The sequence below is a fragment of the Poeciliopsis prolifica genome, unplaced genomic scaffold (assembly GCF_027474105.1).
Source record: "Poeciliopsis prolifica strain line A6 unplaced genomic scaffold, Auburn_PproV2 SCAFFOLD033, whole genome shotgun sequence".
NCBI classification, from domain to species: Eukaryota; Metazoa; Chordata; class Actinopteri; order Cyprinodontiformes; family Poeciliidae; genus Poeciliopsis; species Poeciliopsis prolifica.
In genome coordinates this window covers 4,458,055-4,485,777 of record NW_026562408.1, presented here as the reverse complement: position 1 = coordinate 4,485,777, position 27,723 = coordinate 4,458,055, and the positions used below count along the sequence as shown (strand labels likewise).

At 38.3% G+C, this 27,723-nt stretch overlaps 1 protein-coding gene across 3 annotated transcripts; it reads right to left on the bottom strand.

Annotated features, from left to right (window-relative positions):
* Nucleotides 1-1,314: 1,314 nt before the first annotated feature.
* Nucleotides 1,315-23,668, bottom strand: LOC129373510 (lissencephaly-1 homolog B-like). 3 transcript variants are annotated; one of them, XM_055051474.1, is made up of 11 exons: nt 23,647-23,668; nt 9,217-9,469; nt 7,576-7,660; nt 7,417-7,491; nt 6,549-6,755; nt 5,963-6,131; nt 4,810-4,912; nt 4,482-4,710; nt 3,593-3,694; nt 3,367-3,523; nt 1,315-2,008 (listed from the first exon to the last, which is right to left on the bottom strand). In XM_055051474.1, the coding sequence occupies exons 2-11, from the start codon at nt 9,246-9,248 to the stop codon at nt 1,935-1,937; spliced, it is 1,233 nt and encodes a 410-aa protein (XP_054907449.1). In that variant the 5' UTR covers nt 9,249-9,469; nt 23,647-23,668; the 3' UTR covers nt 1,315-1,934. The 3 variants fall into 3 exon arrangements, with proteins under 3 accessions (XP_054907449.1, XP_054907447.1, XP_054907448.1); XM_055051472.1 differs by lacking the exon at nt 23,647-23,668 and adding an exon at nt 22,572-22,758; XM_055051473.1 differs by lacking the exon at nt 23,647-23,668 and adding an exon at nt 19,063-19,280.
* Nucleotides 23,669-27,723: the final 4,055 nt, after the last annotated feature.

Sequence of the window (27,723 nt, the reverse complement as noted above, 5' to 3'; positions counted from 1 at the left end):
CATTAGCAATGAGTTTAGAGAAACATTTGGCCATTTCTAAAAACTTATGAGGTTATTGAGTCAAATCTGAGGCAGTTTGTCTTTATAGTAATTCCTGTTTGGAGTTAGGTCAAAATAGAAAAATAATCCCCTTTTAAAGCTACATTAAAAAGACAAGTCAACAGACCTGGAAATGACGGCAAACTCTGATTAAACTAGAGCAGCACAGCAAAGAAAAGCAACAATAAAGTCATAAAAAATAAATCAATCATGTTTTTACTGCAAAAGGTGATTCTACAAGCTGCTAAATGAGGATATGAAGGTTTACTTCTGAACAAACAGATACGAAAAAGTTTTGAATGCTCTGCAAAATCACCAAAGCAGCTACATTTCCAGAATGAACAAATAAATCAACTTTCTGTTTGGAAAGTAAAAAGATTCAGATCTGGGTTGTCCAACTTTTCACCAAATGAGCCAAAATTGTAAGACTCAAAATTAGTTACGAGTCAATAACCCCCAACCTAAAATCAAGCAAATAAAGCAGCCTGAGTACATCTTATTGGAGGAACAAAAAAAAAAAAAGTCAAAAGATTTTGTGATGAATCACAAATTTTTTTAAATTAAGAAATTTTTTAATAGAAATGTTCAACATTAGAGTTTCAAATTTCCAAGTTCTTTCTAGAAAACTTCTGAGATCACTAAATTTTTTGGCAGAAATGTAAAACTTTCTTTCCTCTTCAGTGGCCTGAATACGCCGTAGCAGCTTTTGCATGTTCGCTGCATTAAAAGAAAGACGTCTAGGTTGAAAACATTCTCAGTAATTAGAACAGAATTTGGGTCACTGTTTCAAAACACTTGAGTGAAAGCTGATTTGGGTGCAGCAAAGTTATCTTTTCAGTAAAAGTCTCTGGATAAACTTTATTTTAATCTGTGTTGAAACTTGGTCATAAAAACACAAATATTTTGTGTTACACTTTACATTTTCCAGTGTAAGAAAATTATCTTGGTAATTTTTACCCTGATTGCAATTTAAAAGTCTCATCTGCATCTAAACGCAAACTGTAGTTTTTTTGCGTCTACATTGCTTGATGCAGATGTAGCGTTTAGATACCGCATAAAATCAGCTCAAGGGCCACAAATGGCCCCCAGGCCTCACTTTGGACACCCCAGATATAAATGCATTCCTTCTTCAACACACCTGAACACAACCTGTAGCTCAATCTCATGTCTCTGGTTAGCTTACAAGGTAATTCCAGTATGTTGGAGCAGGATTGGCGCCCCCTGCAGGACGTGGAGCAGTACTGCACTCCTTTAAAATGAAGCACACAGAGGAACTATATTTACAGAATTTTATTTCATTATGCTGCAAACAATGACACCCAGATATATTGATACACAACTTTTTTTTCTTTTTTTACTGTGCGTGTGGTGCATTAGTGAGTGTATGCAAAGAGAGCAGTGGGACCACAGAAAGCTGGATGAAAATCCTGTGACGGAGCCCTGGAGTGGGTTATCAAGGCAGAGATAACAACAGGGCACTGGGCGATTCTCTGAATTTGTAAAGCTAACAGTATTGAATTATTATTATTTATTTTTTCTTGTTTGAGTCACCATGCAAAGATATTTATTATCATTTTGAGTGTTTATGTGTCAGAGATTTGCGTGACATTTATTAAGCGTACCCTACATCCAGAATAATTTACACAAAAAGGACAACAGTCATCTTAATGGGGCTTAATCAATGTAGCGAGGAGCGAGGGGAAGGTAAAGCGCATTGGCCAACTATGATTTGGAGTGCGAGAGGTGAAGGGCTGGACGTGGGGGTGGAGGGAGCAGAGGAGCGGCAGCTGGCATGGCGCGTCAGGGATTTTTTTTTTGTTTTTCTGTTTTTTTTAAATCCTTGGAATTGGGGGCAGCGGGGTAAGGGGGGTAGGGGTGGGGAGATGGTGGCAGTCTCAGCGACACTCCCAGACTTTGACTGTCTGATCGACGCTGCCCGTAACCACGTATGGAGCCGTCTTGTGGAAATCTGCAACAAACAAAAAAAGATTTAATTTCTGGGCAGCTTCTTTGTTGTTACATTATATTCAGCTAGCGATGCACCGATAAGAGAGGTTGGACCGATAACCGATATTATACGCATTTCTCTGTTGTTCTAACAGTTTTAGGAAAAAACCCCGACCAGAAACAGACAATGTATATCAGTTGCTAATATTGGCCCAGTTTTATCGTACCAATACCGATATATTAAAAAATTACTAATATCAGCCGATACCAATGTTAGAGCTGATACATCAATATTAAAGATATATCAGCATAAATTTAAAAAAAAATTAAATTTAAGAATCCTTGTGGGGATTAAAATAACAGCAATCAAAATAGGACAAATTTGAAAAGCTAAACTTTGGTGAAAAAAAGGAATCCAATGAATTAAGAAGCTTTTATTTGGCCACAGATTGCAGATAAAAATCAGCGAGTTACCAGAAGTAACGTACAGGTTTTATAAACTCATTTCTCAGAACAGTGAACCAATTATGCTGCTTTCCCAACAGCTGCACCAGTCTTAACTTTAAACACGCCAGGAATGCTGCAAGTTTACGATAATAAAGTTTAGCCTAAAATTATTCAGGTTTCAAATTTTGTTCATTCAACCAGAAATTTGTTACAGATGGTACATATGACAGCCATCTGTAAAAACCCCCCAACAAATATCAATTTTGAAAAGCAGTTTTTATTGACATTCTCTTTTAAATAAAGTGTTCTTGAGACTTACATGAAAATCTTGCTTCACACCAAACTATTTCTCCAAATGCACCGATTTATCAGCTCACTGATTTATCTGTGACAATTTATTTGATCGGCCGATATTTACATGTGAAGCTGATCTTATCTACCTCTGCAAACATTTAAAAACCAGCCAGTCCTCTTCTGCAGTCCAGTGAGAGGTTGGACTAACAGACCGGCCTACCAGGTCACATCTGAACTCTTTTGGCTAACAGCAGTTCCCTCACTGATACCAACTCAGAAAAAAAAAAAAAAAAAAAAAAAAAAAGTAGTACCAGTCAAAACCAGAAGACAGAAAACTGGAATCGGTGCATTCCTACTCAGTTGCTTATTCAATATTTCTATCGATGTTTTGACAATTTTATATATGGTGATATCAAAACAAACACGTAAAATTAAGTTACTTTCCACTTAAATCTTGAAAATGTGGGGCTGAGCTGCAAACTGCAGTGTTTATTCTTCGTACACGTCTCTCTTTTTATGCCCACAGGGTTTAATTTTGGAGTTGAGCAGAGCAACAATCTCAGCTGCCTGTAACAGTATTTCTTATATTTTTAGTGACTACATCACAAACACAGTGATGATAAGTTTAATAAATCTCACCCAAAGAGGTAACAAAGTGTTCATGAGCAGATAAGGTCTTCATGCAGCGTTTGTTCTTGTAGTCCCAGATCCGGATTGTTTTGTCGTCGGCGCAGCTCACGATGAATCGTCCTCCAGGATGAAACAGGATCCCACGCACCCAGTTGTCATGTCCCACCTGAGGACACGAGGCTCGTTACCCAACGCTCGATCAGAAACGCCCCCCAGCGTCCCCTCTGCCACTCACCAGAGTCATGAGGCAGATCCCAATGCTGACGTCCCACATTTTAATCGTTTTATCTCTGGAGCCAGAGAGCAGGAAGGGGCCAGGCTTTCCAATCTTTGTACTCTGCAAAACAGAAACAGGAGGGAAGGGATGGCACATCAAAAAGCCTACCGTTGCCACAAGCAATAAATCAATTAGTCGCACAATAAATTAAAACAAACTCAATAATTTCCATTTGAATGATTTATCATTTTTCTCTTTTTACCAAAAACTGGATGAGAAGTTTTCAGTCTAATGCTTTGTTCTTTTGAAGGAAAATTTTGTTTAAGGAGACATTTCATTTGATATTTTATTTATTTATTTTGTATATTTAAAATGTCTTTCAGTTCTGGTATTAAATGTTCATTACAAATTAAGGTTTATTGCTCTTTGAAAATATGTTTTTGTATTATTATGACATCACCATTATGTCTGAAAACAACAATGTTATTGTTTATCAACTTCTTTGTTATCATGGCAGACCCACAAATAGATAATTAAGTTTTCTGTTCTTAAAAGATAAAACATAAAACAATGTCTACAAAACTGTAAAATGTTCCAGTCTCGTTTCATCAGGATCTGGGGCATGAAACTTTTTTCTAATAAACTGAGTTTTCTCTCTGTAAATGTCGTCTGTAGAGTCCTGTTTAAAGAGCCGACACAAATCTACACAAATCTCACCTTGCAATGCAAAGTGGCACCTTCACCCATAATTTATTTTTACAAAATCTGCTTTTCATCTTTCACACCATGAAGAGCAGAGGCATTAAAATATTATCAATACGATTAATTTGAGAAAACAAAGTTCTTTCCAGGCATGCCGTCTGGGTTCTCATCTCGGCGTCCTTGCCGAAGGAAAAGGTGGAGTTACCTCAGAGAGTGTGGCCTCCAGGATGGTGGGGTGAGCGCTGTCAGGGGCCCAGGCGATGCACTCCACCACGTGTTCGTGCTCCCGCAGCTCGGCTTTGCACTCCTTGGAGGCGACCACCCAGACACGCACAGTCTGGTCGTTGGAGCAGCTGGCGATCAATGAGCCGTCCTGGTTGGGGCGAACCATCCTCACCCACTCCCTGTGGCCTGTGAATGTCTTCACACAATACCTACACACACGCAGCTCCACTTAGACAAGTGCTCTTCTGCTGTAAATTAGTTATAAGACATGTAAAATATAAAACATGTAAAATGAAATGAAAACTCACCCTGTGGCCACCTCCCACATATTGATGGACTTATCTCTGGAGGCAGAAACTATGTGGTCACCATTTGGCATGATTGCTACGGACGACACGTTGTGATCGTGGCCTGAAAAACAAAGTTTCACCTTCGGTCACTAATCTGTATTAGTGACTGAAAATCTTCATTATTTTAGTTCAAAATGGAGATTCTTACAGATCACCACCCTGCTTCAATTTTCCATCAGGTAAATGGATCCGATAATATGTTTAGTTCGATGAAACCCAAAAACATAATTCACATGCAATGTTACAAAGGTGTCCAAGGTGCGGCCCGGGGGCCATTAGTGGCCCTTAAATAGATTTTGAGAGGCCCACCAACTGGAATTCAAGATACAAATTCCAGAAAAATTAAGACGTTTCATTTGTCATACAGATAAAAATACAGCCAATATAATTTATTACAACAACCAAATGTAATCAGCGTTTTTTTACAAACAGGCTTTTATAATAAACAGAACCACGTCTGTTAGAACTGGATATATTTAGAAATTGAACTACGTCTATTAAAGATGATTTGCATCCAAAAAAACTTTAATTTATTAAAATAAATATTATTAAAATGTATGTAATAAATTTAATTTAGTTTAATTTAATAAAACAATTTATTAAATTAATTTATGACATGATCCAAATCAACTTTAATTTAAGTAAACAAGTTTAATACATTAAACTTGTTTAACGTTTGATACATTAAACTTGTTTGATTTACTGTGTGTAATCTAAATTTATTTGATAAATTAAACTTACAAAATGTATTTCATGTTTAATTTATCAAACTTGTTTGATATGTTTTATTAAAAGATAGCGAAGATTTTCAATGAAAGTGGCTCAAGTCCTGAATAAATTTCTTCAGTTGAGTAATAAATAACATCCTTTTACAACATAAAATTACTACTTCATTTGCTTGATATTACATTTATTTTCTTCATTTTCTTTTTTTGCTTGACAATTTTGACCCATATGACAAAAACATTGGACATCTTTCTAATTGGGCTGCCAATTTTTTCCTTAGTGTTGGATAATACAAAACAAAAGAAGCTTACACTTATTTCAGAACCCAGATGTGGCCTTTTGCATCTGCAGAAACGGGTGTCACTAAATCTGTAAATGTTCTCACCGTGCATCGTCCGGATGCACTTAAAGCCCTGGAAGTCCCAGAGTTTGATGCTCATGTCAGCTGAACACGAGGCCAGCAGCTTCCCCGTCTGGTCAAAGGAGATGTCCTGCACCGAGTCCGTGTGTCCCTTCAGGGTTCGCTCAAAGTCTCCTGCCTCGTAGTCCCACACCTGACGGCACATAGAAATCAGTCAGGGGCTTAAAACTAAAATCCTAAAAAAAACAAAAAAGAACTACAAACAGGAGCTGAACAGAGAACTCAACCATGTTAAGTAAAAAAACAATAATTTACTTGAATAAAAACATGTTGATGTACTGCTGGTCTTTTACTCTGCCCACTTCTGAAAATAAATTAATATGTTAATCTACTAGCTCCATCTTTTGTTTTTATAAACATGCAGCATGTTTATTTCCTCCGGTTACAGTTTAAAGTGAACATGCATATAAAGATGGCACCAATTTATTCCCGTAAAGGTGCTAGCTTTGTTTGATTTATGCTACAATAATGCTTCTATGCTGAAGCTGAAAAAATGTTATAAACCTCAGTAAAATGCATCTCATGTAGTCAGTGTGTCACCTGTACACACCTTGATGGTGGCATCTTCAGAGGCCGTCACCATGACGGAAAACACGGGGTGGAAAATGACCCGTGTGATCGGGGCCCGGTGCCCACTCAGGGCGTATCTCTCCGGGGGGCGAGGGATCCACTCCTTCGGGTCTCTCTTCTGACCGACGGGTCCGCCGAACGTCATGTCCGCCTTCACCTCATTCAGCTTAGACTCCAACTCCATCACCTACACCAGCAAGGAAAGCATCTCAAAAACAGAACCAGAGCGCTTGTTCTCATTTCATTAAACCCGGGGTGTCCAAAGGGCGGTGCGGGGGCCATTTGTGGTCATTGGAGTGATTCAAGAATGACACAAATGAAAACTTTCCTATTTCCAGTCAAAACAGTGGAAACTGTTAAATACAATACAAAGTATTTGTATTTTTATAACGATGCGTTTATAATAAGTAGAACTTTGTTGTTCCTAAATTAGCTTTTATTTTGAAAGAAAGTGACTCAAATCTTATTATTATAACTGAGTAAATTTGTTCAGTTTAGCCCAAAAGAATTTGAAAAGAATTTCATGAGACCGTCTTGGGAAAATAGTGTGTCTTCAGTCAGAAGTTCCTTCAAAGTCACTGTAACACAGACTGCTACTGAAGGCATTTCCTGACAACAATAAGAATTTGAATTAATATGAGATACATTTTTAAAGTTCAATTTGAGAACTAGATTAAATTTTCTCATACAGAAAAATGTGCAAAATTATTTTCAAATGTTGGCGCTATCCTTTTTCCACAAAAAGACAACTTTAAACTGCTTGATTTTATTTTAATCTTTCTATTACAACTTGGCAAAATGTTTGGACACCCCTGGATTAAACATAAGCGTAAAAAGATTCTCCTTACCTTCTTTTGTAATCTAATAACAGAGGTCCATTTCTTTTCCAAAAGCCCAGCATACTTCTTATCTACCTCTTCATTCTACAACCAAAGCAATAGATACTGTGAACTGACGTCCCTCCCCTTAGAAAAGAAAACATCACTCTTCAATTTGTTGCTCCTTACAATATCTAGTTCTGCTTCTTTCTTGAAGGTAGAATAGGCTTCCTCGTATCCATTGGAACGAAGATAGTCAGCTATAGCCCGATTTCTAGAAAAAGAAACATTATTAGTAATCTGAAGGCCAATTTCACCCCTTTTACAGTGTGCTTTTTATTTTGAATATAAATCAGGTGAAACCGTGACACCATTAAATCGACGCTAGCCGTCGTTCCTCCTTAAAATATGGCAAACAGAGGGGAGCGTCTAGCAACTCAATCTTAAATGTCTGCCTGAGCAAAGAGAAGCGAATCACATTTTTCTGGAAAAAGACCAAATAAAAATAAAGAAAAGGCATGCTGGGAAACGGTGCTGCTGTCACCATGGAAACCATCGACTCATCGTGAAGGCAGCGCTGATGAGAGAGCCAGATGGTGCAGTGAGGTTCAACGCAAATACAGAGACACAAAATTATATAAATGCCGAAACAGGTTTTTTTTTATAAGACGGAGGGTGAATATTTCATGAGCAAAGTGCTAAATTTAGGCTGAAGCTTCTGGGCTTTTTTGGAGCAAGCAGACTGTTGCAGAATACAAACTTTAGACCCTTGCTGCTTTAATTCAACTTGGCCCTCAAACATCAGAATATCAGTGGGATTAACTGCAATAAGTAAAAAAAAAAACAATGAAATATTGATTGTTTGCTGTCTGTGCTTAAACAGAGGTGCAGGTCATAACGGCGTAAAGCTGGTCGTCCCCCATCCCCCTCGCTTCTTTCCTGCCGTCATGGAGGTTATGAAATATTCACCAAGCAGCTATCAAGTGAAGCGCCTGCAGCTCACGTCTCTTCAGGCTCTGCCACTGATTTCAGATTGTTGCACAACACATTGTGTCAAACTCAAGGCCCTGGGTCAAATCCAGCCCGCCATAGCTTTTTATGAGCCCCCTAGCGTTTAGATTAAACACTAAATGTGTTTAAATATGTTATCAATCAAATCAATGCAGTTTTTATCTGCTTACTGCCAAATTATGTCAATCAGTCCCTCCAGTTTTTTTGAGTAATGTGGAAATTCACGCAAAAAAAAGTAAATCCCCTCATTTTTTGCGCTAATAATTGAGATTTTATTGCCGATTTTTCTCAAAAACTTTACTTGTCCTAAACAGCTGCCTCAGCTTTAACTGATGTCAGATTAAAGTCCGTGTTCTATACAGTGAGTTACAAAATGTCGCATTTACCGTCATACATAAGCACAAATATTTCCAAATTAGTAGCACAAATACTTTAATTTTTATTGCAAAAAAATAAAAAATTACAAAAAGAATCACGAAATCCTGGAGGAACTGAAAAGATGTTCAATAATATTTTATTTTGAGAATTAATTGGTATTTTAACAGTTTGTGAACAGATTTTATGAATAAAATCTGGCACAACCGGCCCTTTAAGAGCATTCATGATCTTGATTTGGCCCAAAACGTAAATGAGTTTGGCACAGCTGTTGTAGAAGATTTCATCTCACATCTACAAGTGTGGACTTCTGGACTGTCTTCAAAAGGGAAACGTGCGATGCGCCACAGTGCGACTGGCCAACCTGCAGGTGCTGCTGGTAATGAGCTGCAGCACACATGTCTGTTCTTGCTCACATGTAATCCTACTTATAATTGCACTTACAGTTCATCTCTTTGTCTCTGTGACAGCACCATGGCGGCTGCTGTTCGCTCCCTCGCGGGGAGGTGAGGGTGAGGTGAAGCGTTGGGTGAGGAGGAGCCCGATCCCTCCGAGGATCGCAGGTAGCAAAGGGAAAGCCGCTCAGAGAAGAACGACCAACCTGGAGGTGCTTCTGCTGTGCCGCAATAAGGCGCCAAGAAGGTTTACGACGGTCCAAATGTCACCTGCTCAGTCAGTGGCACAACATATCCGTCACCTGAAGAACAGAAGGAAAAGACTGATTAATATTTTTAAAAGAAATCCATCTTTATTTCAGGAAACTTTTAAATAGCTTTGACAGAAAGTTGTGAAAAAAAGTATTCTTTATGAATGGAAAAAAAATTAAACACAAAAAGAAACATTTATATTTGAGCAGAAGGATTGTTTTTATAAAACAATTGGTATTGACCAAAATTGGAGTCGGCAGGTTAAGCCGACTCCAATCGGTGAATTCCAGCTAATTCACAACTAATGACCACATCTGACCAGACTAATACATTTTACCAAACAGCAATTAATGCACGTCATAAATGTCTGAGTTACAAAAGAAACTGGAGATCTGCTGATCTTCCTTGTATAAATGTGTGGTTTTATTTAAATTTTAACCAAAACAAAAAGTCTGAAATATTTCATCCCAGGTTTAAATATTTTAATCCTGATTATAACTCCCTCCAGGTAGAAAACGAAACAAGGCGTTCATCGTTGTTACATGGCATTTAATGCTTATGCCGTGAGAACTGTACAACACAAAATACATTTTACAGAAAATATTCACATACAAAATAGACGATTATTACACACAAATTAAAACTCAAAAATGCGTACCTCATTGGCCGCTTCAACCTGAAAGGGTTGATACAGAAACTGTAGCGTCTTCTTTATAATTCAGCTACACGAGGCAGTCTCGCCGAACCTTTTATTTTACTGAGACAAAAAAAAAACATGCTGCCCTCTATCGAGTGCTGTGTGTAACAGAAAATATGTTCCTAAACGAAACAATCATTAAACATTGGTTCCACTTCAGAAATATTTACACAACTTACAATGAACATAAATATTTTACCACACTTTAACTTATATACACCAAATTAAATTATAAAATTAACTCAAACTGTATAGTCTGCTGCTGATGGCAGCCACACTCCCACCAAATCAGAAATGATTTCCTACTAAAACCTGAATACAAAAGAAAAAACAACAAATGTCTGTAATCCAGCAAATCATGTATCCTAGTACTGAGTTACTCAGCTTCGACTAGAGTAACTGTCTTGTGGATGGGTCTCTCCAGATATACTGGCTTGTTAACTCTCTTTCCTTGGTCGTCAAGTGTTGCATCACTCAACAACAATTCGAGTTTCCTAACGAATCCATCTTCACTAGGGAACACCTTAGTGACCTTAGCCAGTTTCCACTCATTTCTGGGTAGACTATTGTCCATCAGAATCACAATGTCATTGATCTTGGCATTTCTCTGTGTCTTGTACCATTTGGTTCTTTGCTGAAGATTCAGCAGGTATTCCTTTTTCCATCTGGTCCAAAATTCATTTGCCAAGTATTGTACCTTACGCCATCTTTTACGAAGATAAAGATCTTCTTTCACAACTCACCAGGTGGTGGTAAAACCACTGAGGACTTCATGGTCAGAATGTGATTCGGTGTAAGAGGCTGTGGAGAAGTGGGATCACTGAGCAGGTGAGTTGTTAAGGGCCTACTATTTATGATCGCCATAACCTCATAAAGGTATGTACGTAAAGATGAAATGTCAAGTCTTTTGGATGAATGATCCAAAATGGATGTCAACACACTTCTTATTGTCCTGATCTGCCTTTCCCAGGTTCCACCCATATGGCTAGCAGATGCTGGGTTCATAACAAATTCACAACCTAGTTGTTTTAGGCTTTCTTGGTCCATTTTCTTTACAGCTTCCAAAAACTCTCGTCTTGCCCCAACAAAGTTGGTTCCCTGATCTGACCGAAGCTGCCGAACATTTCCACGTATGGCAATCAATGTTCGAAGACTGTTAATGAAAGCGTCAGATGTCATGTCATCAAGTAGCTCTATGTGCACAGCACGCGAGCAAAGGCATGTAAATAGCAGACCGTAGCGTTTAAGTTCCTTTCTTCCCTCCTTAATGTAAAATGGGCCGAAGCAATCCATTCCACAATAGGTAAAGGGAGGTGATGCTTCCACTCTTTCACACGGTAAATCTGCCATTCTTTGTACTTCAGTATTTCTTCTGAACTTTCTACATTTCACACACTTGTAAATGTAAGAAGACACTGTGTGATTGCATCCCAATATCCAGATGCCATTCGATCGGAGCTCGTTCATGGTCATCCCACGACCCTGGTGATGAACTCTTTGATGGAAGTGATCAATGAGCAACTGTGAGATATGGGTTTTGCTTGGCAAGATTGCTGGATGTTTAATGTATGGGTGTAAAGAAGAACGTTCCAGCCTACCTCCTACTCTGAGTACACCATGTTCATCTAAGAAAGGATTTAGTTTATGCAGTCTGTTTGCACTGTTCTTTGTTATCTCTCCTTTAGATTTTAAGTCTTTGATTTCTTCTGAAAATACTTCCCTTTGGACTGTGGCTATGATGAAACGCTCCGCCTCTTTTCTCTCCTCAAGACTGGTGACCTTGTTGGTTCTGGAGAGTGAACCCTTGACCTCTTTAACACATCGTATGAGTCGTGCAATGGCCTTAACCAGTCTTGTCCAGTTTGAGAACCTTAAGAAACAACTGTGCAGAGACTCTTCTGTCGTTAGTGTCTTATGCACAAAGGTTTTTCGTAGCTCTGGATTTTCAGCTTCTAACTCTCCCACCTTAACATCATTAGCAGGAAGTGTGTTATGCCAGAGAAAATCTGGACCAGTGAACCAATTGGAAGTGGTCAGTCCTTTAACTGTCAAACCTCGTGATGCATGATCTGCGGGGTTATCTTCAGAGGTCACATATCTCCATTGATCTGGATTGGAACCTTCTTGTATGCGCTGTATGCGATTTGCCACAAATATGTGAAATTGTCTAGCATCGTTGTTAATGTATCCAAGAACAACCTTTGAATCACTCCAGAAATATTCTTGGGCTTCAACTTCCAACTCCTTTTTAAGCAGGTTACTTGTTCGAACAGCAATAACAGCTGCTGACAGCTCAAGTCTGGGTACTGTGGTGACCTTTGTAGGTGTCACCCTGGCCTTGCCAATAACTAAAGTACAGTAGACTTGATTTGATATACTGATTGCTCTCAAGTAAGAACATTCACCGTATCCTTTAACACTTGCATCTGAGAAATGATGCAACTCATATCTTTCGACTTCCTCGAAACCCTTTGGGAGATAACATCTTTGAATTTTGATGTTGGATAGATTCTTTAAGTCCAACAGCCAAGACTCCCATCGTGGTTTGAGATCTTCAGATAATGGTTCGTCCCATCCAATCTTATCTCGACACATCTCTTGAAGTATTTGCTTCCCAACCAGAATAAATGGTGCTACAAACCCAAGAGGGTCATAGATGGATGCCACTGTTGATAAAACACCTCTTCTTGAAAGTGGGCGTTCATCCACAATCACTCTGAAATGGAACTGATCCGAAACAACACACCATTTAATTCCCAAAGCTCTCTCAATGTGTGACTCTCCAAGAGTCAAGTCACGATTTCTTACTGCATCTGCGCAGTCATCTTCTGGAATGGATGCAAGTACATCTTGGTTGTTGGAAACAAACTTGTGAAGTCGCAGATTGCCAGCACTACAAAGTTGTCTTGCTTCCTTTACCAACTTTATAGCTTCATCCTTGGTTGCAACACTTGTCAGTCCATCATCCACGTAAAAATTTCGTTCAATGAACTGGATGGTTGTTTCACTGTACTGACCTTGACCTTGGGCCGCAACATGTTTCAACCCAAAATTTGCGCAGCCTGGCGATGATACTGCTCCAAATAAATGAACTCGCATACGATAAATGGATGGTTGAGCCTGAAAGTTTCCATCATCCCACCAGAGAAATCTCAAGTAGTCCTTGTCCTCTGTTTTAACATGAAATTGATGGAACATGCGCTCAATATCGCACATTATGCCAATTTGTCCTTTACGAAAACGACAGAGAACACCTATCAGACTGTTTGTTAAGTCTGGCCCACTGAGCAGGTAGTCATTTAATGACACACCTTCGAACCTTGCAGAGCAGTCAAATACGACTCGTATTTTTCCTGGCTTGTGTGGGTGATAGACTCCGTGGTGAGGAATGTACCACACAGAACCTTTATTTATTTCTTCTTCTGGGACTCTTTCAGCATCTCCATTTGCTATGATTTGACTCATAAAGTTTGCGTAATCATTTTGGTATTGTTTATCCCTTTCAAATCTCCTTTTCAAGCATCGGAGTCTGTGAACTGCACACACCTTATTATCTGGGAGATGTGGTCGATCCTTCTTGAAAGGAAGTGGCATTTCACAATAACCATCTGCCTTCATTTTGACTCCTTCTTCCATTATGGATAGGAACCGCAAATCCTCCTGAGATAAATTTGCATCTTCAACTCTTCTCTCACTGAAGTCAGACTCAAGCATCCTCAACACATCTGGTGGAGAAATGAACTCCTTAACTTGAGTCCTACAAATGTATTTCACTTCATTTGTGAGGTTCTTAGATGTCTGAGGCTGAGGCTTCACAGACTTCATGATGATCTTATGGCTGCTTCCAATTGCATCACCATAGTCAACACACGGGCTAACACAACCAACTATGCTCCATCCAAGATCTGTTTTTTGAGCAAATGGTTCGTCATCTTTACCCGGCACCACTTCTCGAGGTAACAAAGCCTGTGGACAGTTGTAACCTATGAGTAGTCCTACATCACACTCAATCAATGGAGCAATTTCTTCAGCGAGATGTTCTAGATGTGGCCATGCTCTCGCAGTTTTTGGGGTTGGTATGTGACTTAGATTAGCAGGAATGAACTCTCTTGAATAGGTTACAGGTAGAGAAATCTTCTTTGATGAATAAAACCCTCTCACCTGCAGTCCAACTAATCTCTGACTTGGGATGATTGTATTTCGAGATGAAAGTGTGGAGAGCCTTAACTGCACAGGTTCTCCTTTTGCTTCCAGAACATCTGCCTTATCTTGCATGATGAATGTCGTATCACTTTGGTTATCAAGTAGAGCATAAACGAGAATTTCATTCTCTGGGTTACTTGACGTAGATAACCACACAGGAACAACGGTAGAAGAGTACATGTTGTCCATGTCTCGCACTACTCTGTTTGATGTAGCTTCATTTGAGGGTTCAATATTGTGATTGTGCTCAGCTTTTTCCTTTGAATCTTTAATTTCAGAGTTTTTTACATTCTCTGCATGTTCATCATTGCTTTTCTCTTTTCTATTTGCTCTTTCACGATCTTCGTGTAGACACGTTGGATGTTTTCCCTTACATGTTTCACAAAAGCTTCTTCTTTTGCAGTTCTTAGAGTGGTGTCCTGGTTGCAAACATCCAATTTTTTTGTCTGGACAAACTTGAGACGTTCCTGAACTGGTTTTTCATTGAATTTCCAGCATTTCTGAATGCCATGATTTTGTTTTTCACAGAAAATGCAACCTTTATATTCTGATCTCTCTTCAGAGTTACTCACAAGCACCTTTGCGCCAACATTTCGTGTCTTTGTTGTCTTTATTTTTTCAACATCACCAGATTTCAAGGCATGAAGAGAAGTTACTGGATTGCAAGCTATTTTTGCTTCCTTTGTGATGAACTCCACAAACTGACTGAATGTAGGAAAATCATTGCAACTTTCTTCGATCTCAATCACCTTTCTGTTCCAACTAGCAACTAACCAATCAGGAAGCTTTGTGAGAAGTTTCTGATTTTCATCACAGGTGTTCAGTATTTCTAAACTTTTAATTTGAGACATTGCAGCCTGACAGCCCCTAAGAAAGTCTGAAAAATCCCTCAGTTCAACACTATCTCTGGGTCCTATTTTGGGCCACGATGCAAGCTTATCTTTGAAAGCTTTAGCTATCACAAAGGGGCTTCCAAATCTTTCTTCCAGGATAACCCATGCTGAATCATAAGCTTCATCGGTTCCTAACAAGAAATAACTTTCAATGGCCTTTCTTGCAGATCCACCAACGTATTTACGAAGGTAATAAACTCTTTCGTTTACTGGGATGTTTTTCCTGCCTATTAGTGTTTGAAATGACATCTTCCAGTCCTTGTATCTTAGTGGGTCTCCATTAAAAACAGGAGGTTCAGGTACTGGGAGACGGCTCACATTAATAGACTCCGCTATTGCTTCAGCAAGAACTGTAGCACTGTCTGCCTGGGGTGGATGTTCATAGGAACTTCTTTTAGCTCCAGAAGATCGACGTCGTTCAACTGTTTGGTTATGAAGTAACTCTGCAACTTCTTCATCTGAACTTGCTTCTTGTTCATAAACTTGCAGCCGTGCCTTTGCTGCACTCAACTTCTTAACAGTCTGTAGACGTTCTATTTGTCTGCGTTTTTCTTCCAGTGCTTTCTTTCTTGCCACATTTTCTTCCTCTTGTAATGCCATTTTCCTTCTATCTTCTTCTTCAAGGTTTTCAAGTTCTTGTTGTTCACTTTCTATCTCTTCCAGAACCTTTAAAGCAGCCTGTGTAGCAGCTAACTCTGCCGCAGCTTCCTGTCTCCTAATAGAGGAAAGGCTCGACTGTTGGGACTTAATGCTTGAACTGCTAGCAGAGATTAAACTTCGAGAACCTTTACTTGTGGCTTTAGAGACTGAAGATAGAAACACAGAACCAGACTCAGGCCAATCAACATCCTCTGTCTGATCATCATCATCACCCTTGTTGTGAAGGTAAATGGATGCCCTTTCTAAGATCATTTCAGATACAGCATCACAGGTGTCTACTCTGCGACGGATCTCATTACCTGGAAGAACACATTTTCGCAGATTTTCATAACTGTGCTTCACATCTGCAGATCCACACCTTATCTTACTCATCAATTCCTGCACATCATCAACAGAGGGAGTTCCATTTATCGCCCTTTTTGCTTGTTTTGCCGCCACTTTCCATTTGTTGTAAGTATTGGTAAAACGATCCTGCAGTTTTTTTGCTTTATTATCATGCAGTTCTTGAGCCCTTTCAGTAAGCTTTCTAGTCCTTTGGCTTCTTCTTGGCTCCTCTTCTGTTTCAGATGACTGCTGTAGAACTGCGCCATTACTTTCTTTAAGTAAGTCGCCCTTTTTAGTTTCATTGTCAGTCATTTGCTCCATCATGCAATGTTTACTTATTACTTGGCCCAAAATAACTTATAGTTATGGCTTTACAGAACTAATGACTTAACAATAACCAACTCGAGTAGCTAAAATAATAACAGCTACAACTTAGATTAAACTTGTCTGAAACATTAAGAATGAATAGGAAATATTTTTCACACCACTTCAAACCTTAAGAAATTGTCTCCATGAATAGAAGCTTAAATTACCTAAACGTGAACTGTTTCTCGAACCAACATACACAAAAATCCAAAACCTGAACACTTAATTATTCAACACTTTTAGCATCTAAATGACAAGAATATGTAAAATGATTTTGTTTACAAACAAAACCTTAGATAAAACCTTGAACTTAAACAGAATTGTGTAGAGCACCAGATTACTTAATTTTAACACTTGCAGTGTCTCCTTAAAACAAAGTTGATCCACTTCTTAACATTTAACTTGTTTTAAATGTATCACTTGTTGGAACATCAATGTAAAACTTGAACACGCTTGTTGCTTCGGTTTCTGGTGTTGCACAATCTTATCTGTGTGACGCTACAGTGCGATGAATCTTCTTCGCTGCTCAGTCACTGAAGGGGACAATTCTTCGTTTCATCACCTCATTTCGAGCAGACTGAGTTCTCACTATAACTCCCTCCAGGTAGAAAACGAAACAAGGCGTTCATCGTTGTTACATGGCATTTAATGCTTATGCCGTGAGAACTGTACAACACAAAATACATTTTACAGAAAATATTCACATACAAAATAGACGATTATTACACACAAATTAAAACTCAAAAATGCGTACCTCATTAGCCGCTTCAACCTGAAAGGGTTGATACAGAAACTGTAGCGTATTCTTATAATTCAGCTACACGAGGCAGTCTCGCCGAACCTTTTATTTTACTGAGACAAAAAAAAAAAAAAACATGCTGCCCTCTATCGAGTGCCGTGTGTAACAGAAAATATGTTCCTAAACGAAACAATCATTAAACATTGGTTCCACTTCAGAAATATTTACACAACTTACAATGAACATAAATATTTTACCACACTTTAACTTATATACACCAAATTAAATTATAAAATTAACTCAAACTGTATAGTCTGCTGCTGATGGCAGCCACACTGATTTTAGTTTTAGTCTGAACAACACAAAGTAAAAAGTGAGATGGGTTAATGATATTGTTCATTCTTGAACTCCAGTGAAGGTTGGTGCTGTAAAGCACTAAGCAGCTTAGCAGCTACACCAGACAACACAAAGTGTGTGTGTGTGTGTGTGTGTGTGTGTGTGTGTGTGTGTGTGTGTGTGTGTGTGTGTGTGTGTGTGTGTGTGTGTGTGTGCGTGCGTGCGTGCGTGCGTGCGAGTCAGACAGACAGACCACTAGTCCTCCATACAGCTGACAGTGCAACGCAAAGGAGGGACGGGACGGCAGTTAACAGGATCACCAAACAGAGAGCCGGGACTTTAACTAGACACTGTCTGAGATCAGGAGATGTTATTGCCATGTGCTCTGTTTGCTGCAAAATATATCAATAGCTAGAAAAATTGGCTTATTAATTTGACTTCAGCTCCCTCCGTGCCCAGATGTGATACGTACTTTATGAGCTCAAACAGAGTGGCGGGCACATTATGATTAGGCCTGTCACAATAAATCAATTAATCCCAAAATAAATTAAAACAAGCTCAATAATTTCCATCCGCACGATCTATCGTTTCTCTTTCTACCAAAAACCGGGGGACCAAAACACACAAAGCTCGTCGAGTGCTTTGGTCTCAACTCGTCCTTTTTTTGAAGAATAATTTTGTTTGCAGAGTCTAAATAATTCATTTTATTTGTCGTTTTATTTCTCTAAAACTTTTGTATTGTCTTCCTTTGTTAAATGTTCATTTGAATATAAAGTTTATTGATCTTTGAGAATATGTTCTTGCATTATTATGCTATTATGACTATCACTTGGAAATGGTCTCAAAAAACAATATTAGCGTTAATTGCAATAACTTCTGGGACAATTCATTGTACAGCAAAATGTGTTATTGTGATGAAGCAAGACAAAGAATAAAATCAGAAATATATGATTTATTCATAATTGAAAATCATGTTATCCAGCAACAATATCGCAATTGCACGTTTTTCTGATATCATGCAAACCTAATGGACAGTAATAGATGCTTTCAAGTATGGTTATGATTCACTCTCCATATTGCTTCATAAAAAATTTGTCATTAAGATTTTAATTAAAACTTAAATGTCTAAAAGAAAATTATTCAAGCTACTGTTTAGAGCTCTCTTTATAAACCAGCAAACATATAAATTGCTGAAGTGAGAACAGAGCAGGGATTTCAGCTGGGAGCTTCAAAAACATCCAGTTGACCAAACAGGCCACGTTCCAAACTATTGCATAAACATAACGGTCAGCAGCTTCGGCACCTGCTGAAGATAACTGGAACTGCAACTGTCACCCAAACACTGTTAGAAATTAGTGGTACTTCCGAGTCTGGGTCTTTGTTTCAGTTTTTCAAATGGCATCAAAGTGTTGTAAAACTTCTTACCCTCACACTGACAGATGAATGTATCGTCAGCGAGACTGGTGCTCAAAAAAGAGAACAAGAGTCATGAATGAAGAGGGAAAAAAAACGGTGCAAAGTCCAATCTGTGTGTCAGTTTATCAAAGAAGGAAGGCTAGGACATGCAATTGTCTAAATTAGAGTCCAATTCTCAGAACACAATGCTGGCAGTGAGCGTGACAGAAAACAGCAGCACCTAAACTCCAGCAATGCCTTAATGTGACATTTGTTTCAAAGTAAATATTTTCTTTTGAATCTTCAATATACATATAGAAAAACTGGACTGTTCTGTTGCTAGAATGTCAGCGCTTAACTTCATGAGAAAATCAAGTTAAACAACATGTTGATTAAAAACTCAATATCTGAAATAAAATGGTCAACATCTCACAAATTCTTTGTTGTAACTGGATGGACGTTGCAAAAATAATAGTGCATTATAAACAAAACATTTGTAAAACTTGTTTTATGGAATCATTATTTACAAGAAGAAATCCAGATAGCACTTACAAGCAAAACAAAAAAAAGTATTTTTCCTCTTTCAATATGCAGATGATTTATTTTAAAATGACATTGGAGGTGTGTCCTAACTTGAAAAGTTTTTAAAATTTCTTGAATGAGCAAAAATATTGAATATTAATTTTAATTAGTTTTTTTTTAACTAATTCAACTTACAACCAATTTTTTCAATTTCATTTGTACAAGACACAGATATGTAGATATATTTCCTGCAGACTAGTCCAATAATTTGTATATCTCTTTTCTGATCAGAAATACATAAATATACACTACCATGTTCTCCTTATTTAATGTACAGGTGAACAAAGCCACCATTGGGTAGCAGGTTTAGACCGCGACATTACATGAACTTTATTTTTTAATTGCACTGAAACACACAGTAGTGCTGCTTCGTAGCATCTCCAGGTGGAACGTTGTGTTTACTTCATTTTGAACAAACTACAACTCCCGTTTCTCTTTCTACCAAAAACTAGGAGACCAAAGCACTATGTCTCCTACTGCTTTTATTCATTGGTTTAATTAACATGTTTATTAAACCATTGAACATGTTTTCTGCTTTGTATAAATCTGGGATGAAAACCTCTAACAGATTAAGTAGACAATGAGAACAGCTCAGAATGTATGTAAGGTTGAAATAAAGTGAAAGGCTGATTGTTATCAATGATAGTTTATGACTCTTTTGATGCATCATCCTGCGGTTTTGAGTCACTTTTGAGTCGAGCTGTTCAGTTTGACCTCTAAGCTAAACGAGGCTGAAAGGTCAGGTTAAACCAGAAGAAGGTATTTGTTTGTTTACAAACCAGAACAGCTCACAATATTTCATACAGTTATCTAATAACGTTTGACAAATTTAAACTTCAATACTGGAGAAGAGAGACTTTAAAAATGAGTCTTTTGCAAACAAAATGAAAAACCATCTAAAATCTAAATTATTTTACAGAATTAATTGACTTATTGTTCTACAGGAAATGCATTCACATTTCTTTACTGGATAAACATTAAACATCTGACATTTTCAGTCGCAGCAACAGATAGTCAAATTGGTACCTACAGCATAAACTCAAATGGTTTAGCATTAATTTTATATTCTGTGTCCTTGTTTTAAATGTTTCCTGGTAATTTCACTGTCATTATGAATCCTTAGCTTTATCTTGTTAATTTTTTCTTCAAATTCTTTAATAATTAGTTAATAATAAGAGGATAAAAACTGGAAGGAGAGGAGAGGAGATGGTTCTGTCTTCTCTTCCTGGCTCTGATTAGTTGTTTTTAATCAGGGAGGAAACAAGAGGAGCTCATTTTTTTCCACAAATTCTCCATCTCATATTATACAATCACAATATAGTGATTAACAAATATGTAAAAAAATACATTCAAATTTAAGGCCATCAAAAGTCATAAACTCCTATTTGATTAGGAGAAATTGTGTAAATCAAAGCATAAGATTATAATGTAAAGTTAAATACATTTTAAAATAAGTAGTTTTATGATTACTTTATTAATTGGGTAAGTAATAAAGAAGTTTATATGGCAGAACGCAGGGATAAAATGGCAACCCAGGCACAAAACGGGGATACATGTTTTTGAAAGGTTGCATTGATCTGGAGCAGAGGATTAAGCAAGAAATGGTTTTCCATTACTATGCATGTGCCACAGCAGACCAGAATCTAGCTGTTCAAAGTTAAAGATAAAAAAAATAAATAAATAATACAACGAGTTAGATGATAATGCTAATCCTCCATATTATTTCAGAAAAAAAATAACTAGAATCAGTAATTTCAAAGAGACAATAGAAATAAATAAGATTAATTCTCAGTTTTATAGACCAACAAAATAAACTAATTTGGGGGAAAAAGGTAATGAAATTATATGTTCTTATTAATCTACAGTTATAACTTATCTGGCATTTAGAGCAGTTTATTAAAACCACTAGCTTATTTGAATACTAAATATTTAATGGCCAAAATACCCCATGCATATATCAAACATATTTAAAAGTACAATGGGAGTGGTCAATATTTTCATGCAAATCTGACACGTTGCTTCCATAGTCAACACGCATAACCCACCACAAACCATGCAGTGCAACAGGAGATAATAATTCAGACGCATACATTTATTTTCACTGATTAAAACCAGTTAAACATAGCTTAACTGTTTCTCATTACTTAAAGGGAACTTCATGCTAATTTAAAATCCCAGAACCTTATTTAGTTGTGTTTATTTAGAAACAGATTTTCAAAAAAATCGTTTTTTTCTGAGCTTCGAGAGGCGCAAGGGCAACGTTGCAGCAGAGGCTCATCAGCAACGCCCTTTCCAGCTAAGGTTAGCTTAGCACATTTAAACACCAAGCTCAGCTGTCAAGTGTGAGCAATAGATTTATAAAACCACGGTCAACAATACGGACAGGGCATCTACTCTCAAGAGCCAATGGCTCATCAACATAGCACTGCTTAATAAAATAAACACAATCATCGGTGAATATAAGTAAATGAAGTATCTGTCAGTATATTGGATTAAATACTCAGTCAATGGCAAACATGAGTTGGGTGGAAAACAGCCATTAAGGCTAACAACAGAAAAAGGTTAACTCTGACATTTTAAGTGTTGGTAACAAACCTAATTGGCTCATCCACTCAGAACTTCCAAAAAAAAGGTGTAGCTAACGTTAGCCACCTCGGCTCCAAAACAACTGTTTTGATGCAAATCACGCACTAATGAAAAAGATTGCGTTTGGTTCTGAAACAACAAAAGCTCTTTGTATAGGCAAGCAAAGCCGTAAAATACCCACAGTCTTCAAATATCTGCCTTAAACAATAACTTTGACTCTTCAGATAGCTTAGCCTAGCTTAGCTTTCGGCCTCTCCGCCATTTTGAGATGGGGACGGGAAAGCGCAGACACTGCAGGCGATCGTCAAAATAACAAGTCTAACTAAGTGCCAAAACAAACGAACAAACGCGTCTACGAACTTCTAACTCACCATTTTACACATGAAGAACTTCATATTTCCCTTAGCAGGCCTGTGCATGTGCTGGGGCGTTGCGTAGTTTGACTGCGGTATCGTGACTTTTCACATCACCCGGCACGGACAGTCAGATTTTCTCCTCTCCCACCGCAGTCAGTCGCCCGGCCCCGGCTAACGGTCTCGATTGGACGCCGGTAACGCGCACGTTTAAGTAGGCGGCGGCGCGTAACGGCACAATTTTTTTTTTTTTTAACTTTATTTATTCCAAAAAACAACAATACAATTGTATTGTGAACATAACACAGTCAATAATAATACACTGACAATAATAATACTTAAACCAGGGGGAGCGTCAGATGAAATTTTACAACAAGAGAATGACATTATTATATATATATTAACATATGTGGCAAGGTGACCTTGTTTTTCCTTTTGAGTTAGATTTTGATATTGTTTTGGATTGTATATTTTGAAGTTATTTTCTTAGTTTTTTTTGGATTAAATGTTTTGTTTTTGCATGTTTTGATTTGTTGTTGGTCACGTGCCGCATGCGCCCCACTGCAGCAGCACAGCTGATCCGCATCTTCATCAAGTTGTTTACAGATCAGGAGGAGTAAAAAGGCCATTGGGACTGTGACGGCGTGAAGGAGAGGTAGACCCGGTGTTGTGCCGAGAAATGCATGCCTGCCGAGAATTACATCCCCTGTCGCGGGAGCGCGCATCGCTCTAAACTCTCGCATATTGATGAGTAAACGGGCTGAAATCCGACCGAAGAGGAAACTTTTAAAGATATTCGTAACATTATCACGTTTATTAATCATGTAAGTGTGAAGGCCGAGAGGCTCAAATTTTCTGTATACAAAATAACCTGCAGGATTGTGGACAGAGGCGCAACAAACTGATAAAAGGGATACAATAATTTATTTTAAAAACAACTAGTTAAAAAGGAAACATTTACTGAAGAAGGATCATTATACAAGTCCATATAAAAAAGTCTTAACTGGCCCACAAGAGGGGGGAAAGGAAGGGACGCGGTCCGCTGCTGCTCACACGTCCAGCCCGGTCCAAACAATCCTCCAGTCACACGAACCTCAGTGAGCGCTAGCCAACGGCTCCGTTCAGGGGAAACACGGTCCTTACTGCTTCTGTACGTCCAGCTTGATCTCCGGTTCTCAGCCCAGCAGTCCACTTCCTTACGGCCGCCCGCTCCTCTGCCGCGACCAGATTAGCAGTCCTCAGGGCCGGTCCCTCCTTTAGCCAACGCCTGAAGCCAGTCCGAGCCGTCTGCCGCTCCTCCACGCCGTCACAGTCCCAATGGCCTTTTTACTCCTCCTGATCTGTAAACAACTTGATGAAGATGCGGATCAGCTGTGTTGCTGCCGTGGGGCGCATGCGGCACGTGACCAACAACCAATCAAAACATGCAAAAACAAACATTTAATCCAAAATAAACTAAGAAAATAACTTCAAAATATACAATCCAAAACAATATCAAAATCTAACTCAAAAGGAAAAAACAAGGTCACCTTGCCACATAAGCGCTAAAATTGTGGGTTTTATTTCGCAAATTAATTGAAATAAACACTGATTTTTTTCACGTTTACTGAGCCATATTTGTCGAACGTTCTTCAGTGTCTGATGAACAAGTCTCCGCAGCTGCTTTGAAATTCCAAGATTTTTCTTTTAACACCATAATAGCTTAAAACTTTACAAAACCGAGGCCCAATCCCAATTACGTAGAACATTTTATATTACGCTTAGCTGTCTAGTGTATTAATGTAGGGGAGATGCATTTTAATCCTGAGCCTGCTAATATTTGCATCCCCTGTCTATTGTCCTGTTCATATGAAACTTATAGTGGTAACTCAGGGAACAAGTGTCATTATGTAGAAAAAATGTAATTTCCAAGTTAGCAGGGGATGCAATTTTTGGCAATATGGATTTCTAGCTTGCCAAAATTTGCATCCCCCCTGTTTTCATGAAATATGATCCAATTCAGGTGAAACTCATACCAGCAGTTCTTACAACTACTCTGGTCATGTAGAAAAGGTTATTTCACTCTTAACTCTTTATTTATCCAAGTTAGCAGGGGATGCAACTTTTGGCAATATGGATTTTCAGCTTGCCAAAATTTGCATCCCCCCTGTTTTCATGAAATATTTTCGAAATGATATTAAACTAATACCAGTAGTTCAAAGAACTACTCTGGTTATGTAGAAAAGTTATTTCACTCTTAACTCTTTATTTCTCAGAGTTAGCAGGGGATGCAATTTTTGGCAATATGGATTTTCAGCTTGCCAAAAATTGCATCCCCCCTGTTTTCATCAAATATGATCCATTTGAGATTAAACTCATACCAGCAGTTCTTAGAGCTACTCTGGTGATGTAGAAAAAGTTATTTCACTCTCAACTTTGTGTTTCTCCAAGTTAGCAGGGGGATGCATTTTCCGGCAATATGGATTTTGCTCCTGCCAAAATTTGCATGTCCTTTCTATTTTTCTCAAATGTTATGCTAATAACATGGAACTCATAGCAGAAGCTCATACAACTATTCTTCTTATGCAGAAGATGTTATTGCACTCTTAATTTTTTATTTGTACACGTTAGCAGGGGGATGCGTTTTATGGCACAGCCTATTATCAACCTGCCAAAATATGCTTTCCCTCTCTTTTTTCCTCAAATGTTATCCTATTGATATGAAACTCATACCAGCAATTGAGGAAACAAATGTGATTATATAGAAAAAGCTATTTCACTCATAACTGTTTGTTTTTTTAAGCTTGGGGGGATGCATTTTTTGGCATAGCAAATTATGAGCTGCCGATATTGCATGCCCTTTTTTCAGCTCAAAAGTGTCGTACAGATTTGAAAGTCACTCTAGTAGCTCAGAGCATACGTGTCATTGTCTACAACATTTCATATAACACATTACTATCCTAATTCTCCAAATTGCAGGACATGCATTTTCTGACAATTTTCATTTTGAGCACCTTCTCAGATGCATTCAATAATATTTGACAATAGCGGGGATGCAGATTTTGGCAACCTGAAATTCCACATTGCCGGAAAATGCATCCCCCTGTTAACTTGGAGAAACACAGAGTTGAGAGTGAAATAACTTTTTCTACATCACCAGAGAAGCTCTAAGAACTGCCGGTATGAGTTTCATCACAATTGGATCATATTTGATGAAAACAGGGGGGATGCAATTTTGGCAAGCTGAAAATCCATATTGCCAAAAATTGCATCCCCTGCTAACTCTGAAAAATAATGAGTTAAGAGTGAAACAACTTTTCTACATAACCAGAGTAGTTCTATGAACTACTGGTATGAGTTTCACCTCAATTGGATCATATTTGATAAAAATAGAGGGGATGCAATTTTTGGCAAGCTGAAAATCCATATTGCCAAAAATTGCATCCCCTGCTAACTTGGATAAATAACGAGTTAAGAGTGAAATAACCTTTTCTACATGACCAGAGTAGTTCTATGAACTACTGGAATTAATTTAATATCATTTCGAAAATATTTCATGAAAACAGGGGGGGGATGCAAATTTTGGCAAGCTAGAAATCCATATTGCCAAAAGTTGCACCCCCTGCTAACTCTGAGAAATAAAGAGTTAAGAGTGAAATAACTTGTCCTACATGACCAGAGTAGTTGTAAGAACTGCTGGTATGAGTTTCACCTGAATTGGATCATATTTCATGAAAACAGGGGGGATGCAAATTTTGGCAAGCTAGAAATCCATTTGCCAAAAATTGCATCCCCTGCTAACTTGGAAATTACATTTTTTCTACATAATGACACTTGTTCCCTGAGTTACCACTATAAGTTTCAGATGAACAGGACAATAGACAGGGGATGCAAATATTAGCAGGCTCAGGAATTAAAATGCATCCCCTACATTAATACACTAGACAGCTAAGCGTAATATAAAATGTTCTACGTAATTGGGATTGGGCCTCGGTTTTGTAAAGTTTTAAGCTATTATGGTGTTAAAAGAAAAATCTTGGAATTTCAAAGCAGCTGCGGAGAACTTGTTCATCAGACACTGAAGAACGTTCGACAAATATGGCTCAGTAAACGTGAAAAAAATCAGTGTTTATTTCAATTAATTTGCGAAATAAAACCCACAATTTTAGCGCTTATGTGGCAAGGTGACCTTGTTTTTCCTTTTGAGTTAGATTTTGATATTGTTTTGGATTGTATATTTTGAAGTTATTTTCTTAGTTTATTTTGGATTAAATGTTGTTTTTGCATGTTTTGATTGGTTGTTGGTCACGTGCCGCATGCGCCCCACGGCAGCAACACAGCTGATCCGCATCTTCATCAAGTTGTTTACAGATCAGGAGGAGTAAAAAGGCCATTGGGACTGTGACGGCGTGAAGGAGCGGCAGGACGGCTCGGACTGGCTTCAGGCGTTGGCTAAAGGAGGGACCGCCCCTGAGGACTGCTAATCTGGTCGCGGCAGAGGAGCGGGCGGCCGGCTAAGGAAGTGGGATGCTGGGCTGAGAACCGGAGATCAAGCTGGACGTACAGAAGCAGTAAGGACCGTGTTCCCCTGAACGGAGCCGTTGGCTAGCGCTCACTGAGGTTCGTGTGACTGGAGGATTGTTTGGACCGGGCTGGACGTGTGAGCAGCAGCGGACCGCGCCCCTTCCTTTTCCCCCTGTTGTGGGCCAGTTAAGACTTTTTATGGACTTGTATAATGATCCTTCTTCAGCAAATGTTCCTTTTTAACTAGTTGTTTTTAAAATAAATTATTGTATCCCTTTTTATCAGTTTGTTGCGCCTCTGTCCACAATCCTGCAGGTTATTTTGTATACAGAAAAAATTGAGCCTCTCGGCCTTCACATAAGAGGTAATCCAAAAGTCCAAGTTGATTGCAAGCCCATATTGTTGACTCCGCTCTTTGGTTGGTTGAGGATTGAATTGTTAATAAATAATGTTTAAGTTCAATTAAAAAAACAGAAAAGTTTGGTTTTTTCTTCAAAAATTTGCATTTATGTAGATGAAATTTAGCCTTAATAATTATTAAATTGATAAGGAAACTTTTCACATTCATTCCTCCATTTTGTTGAAGTCCAAATAAGACGTTTTCCCAATATAACTGAAAGCCTGTTGATATTTTGTAATCAATAAAGTTACAAAGATGTTGCCAAAA

Coding starts and splice junctions, on each gene's coding strand:
- LOC129373510 (XM_055051474.1), bottom strand. CDS start 9,248: ATGGTGCTGTCACAGAGACAAAGAGATGAACT. Junction 7,492..7,575: donor AAGAAGCAGAACTAGATATT/GTAAGGAGCAAC, acceptor CTTTGGTTGTAG/AATGAAGAGGTAGATAAGAA. Junction 4,913..5,962: donor GTGCATCCGGACGATGCACG/GTGAGAACATTT, acceptor TTTGTTTTTCAG/GCCACGATCACAACGTGTCG.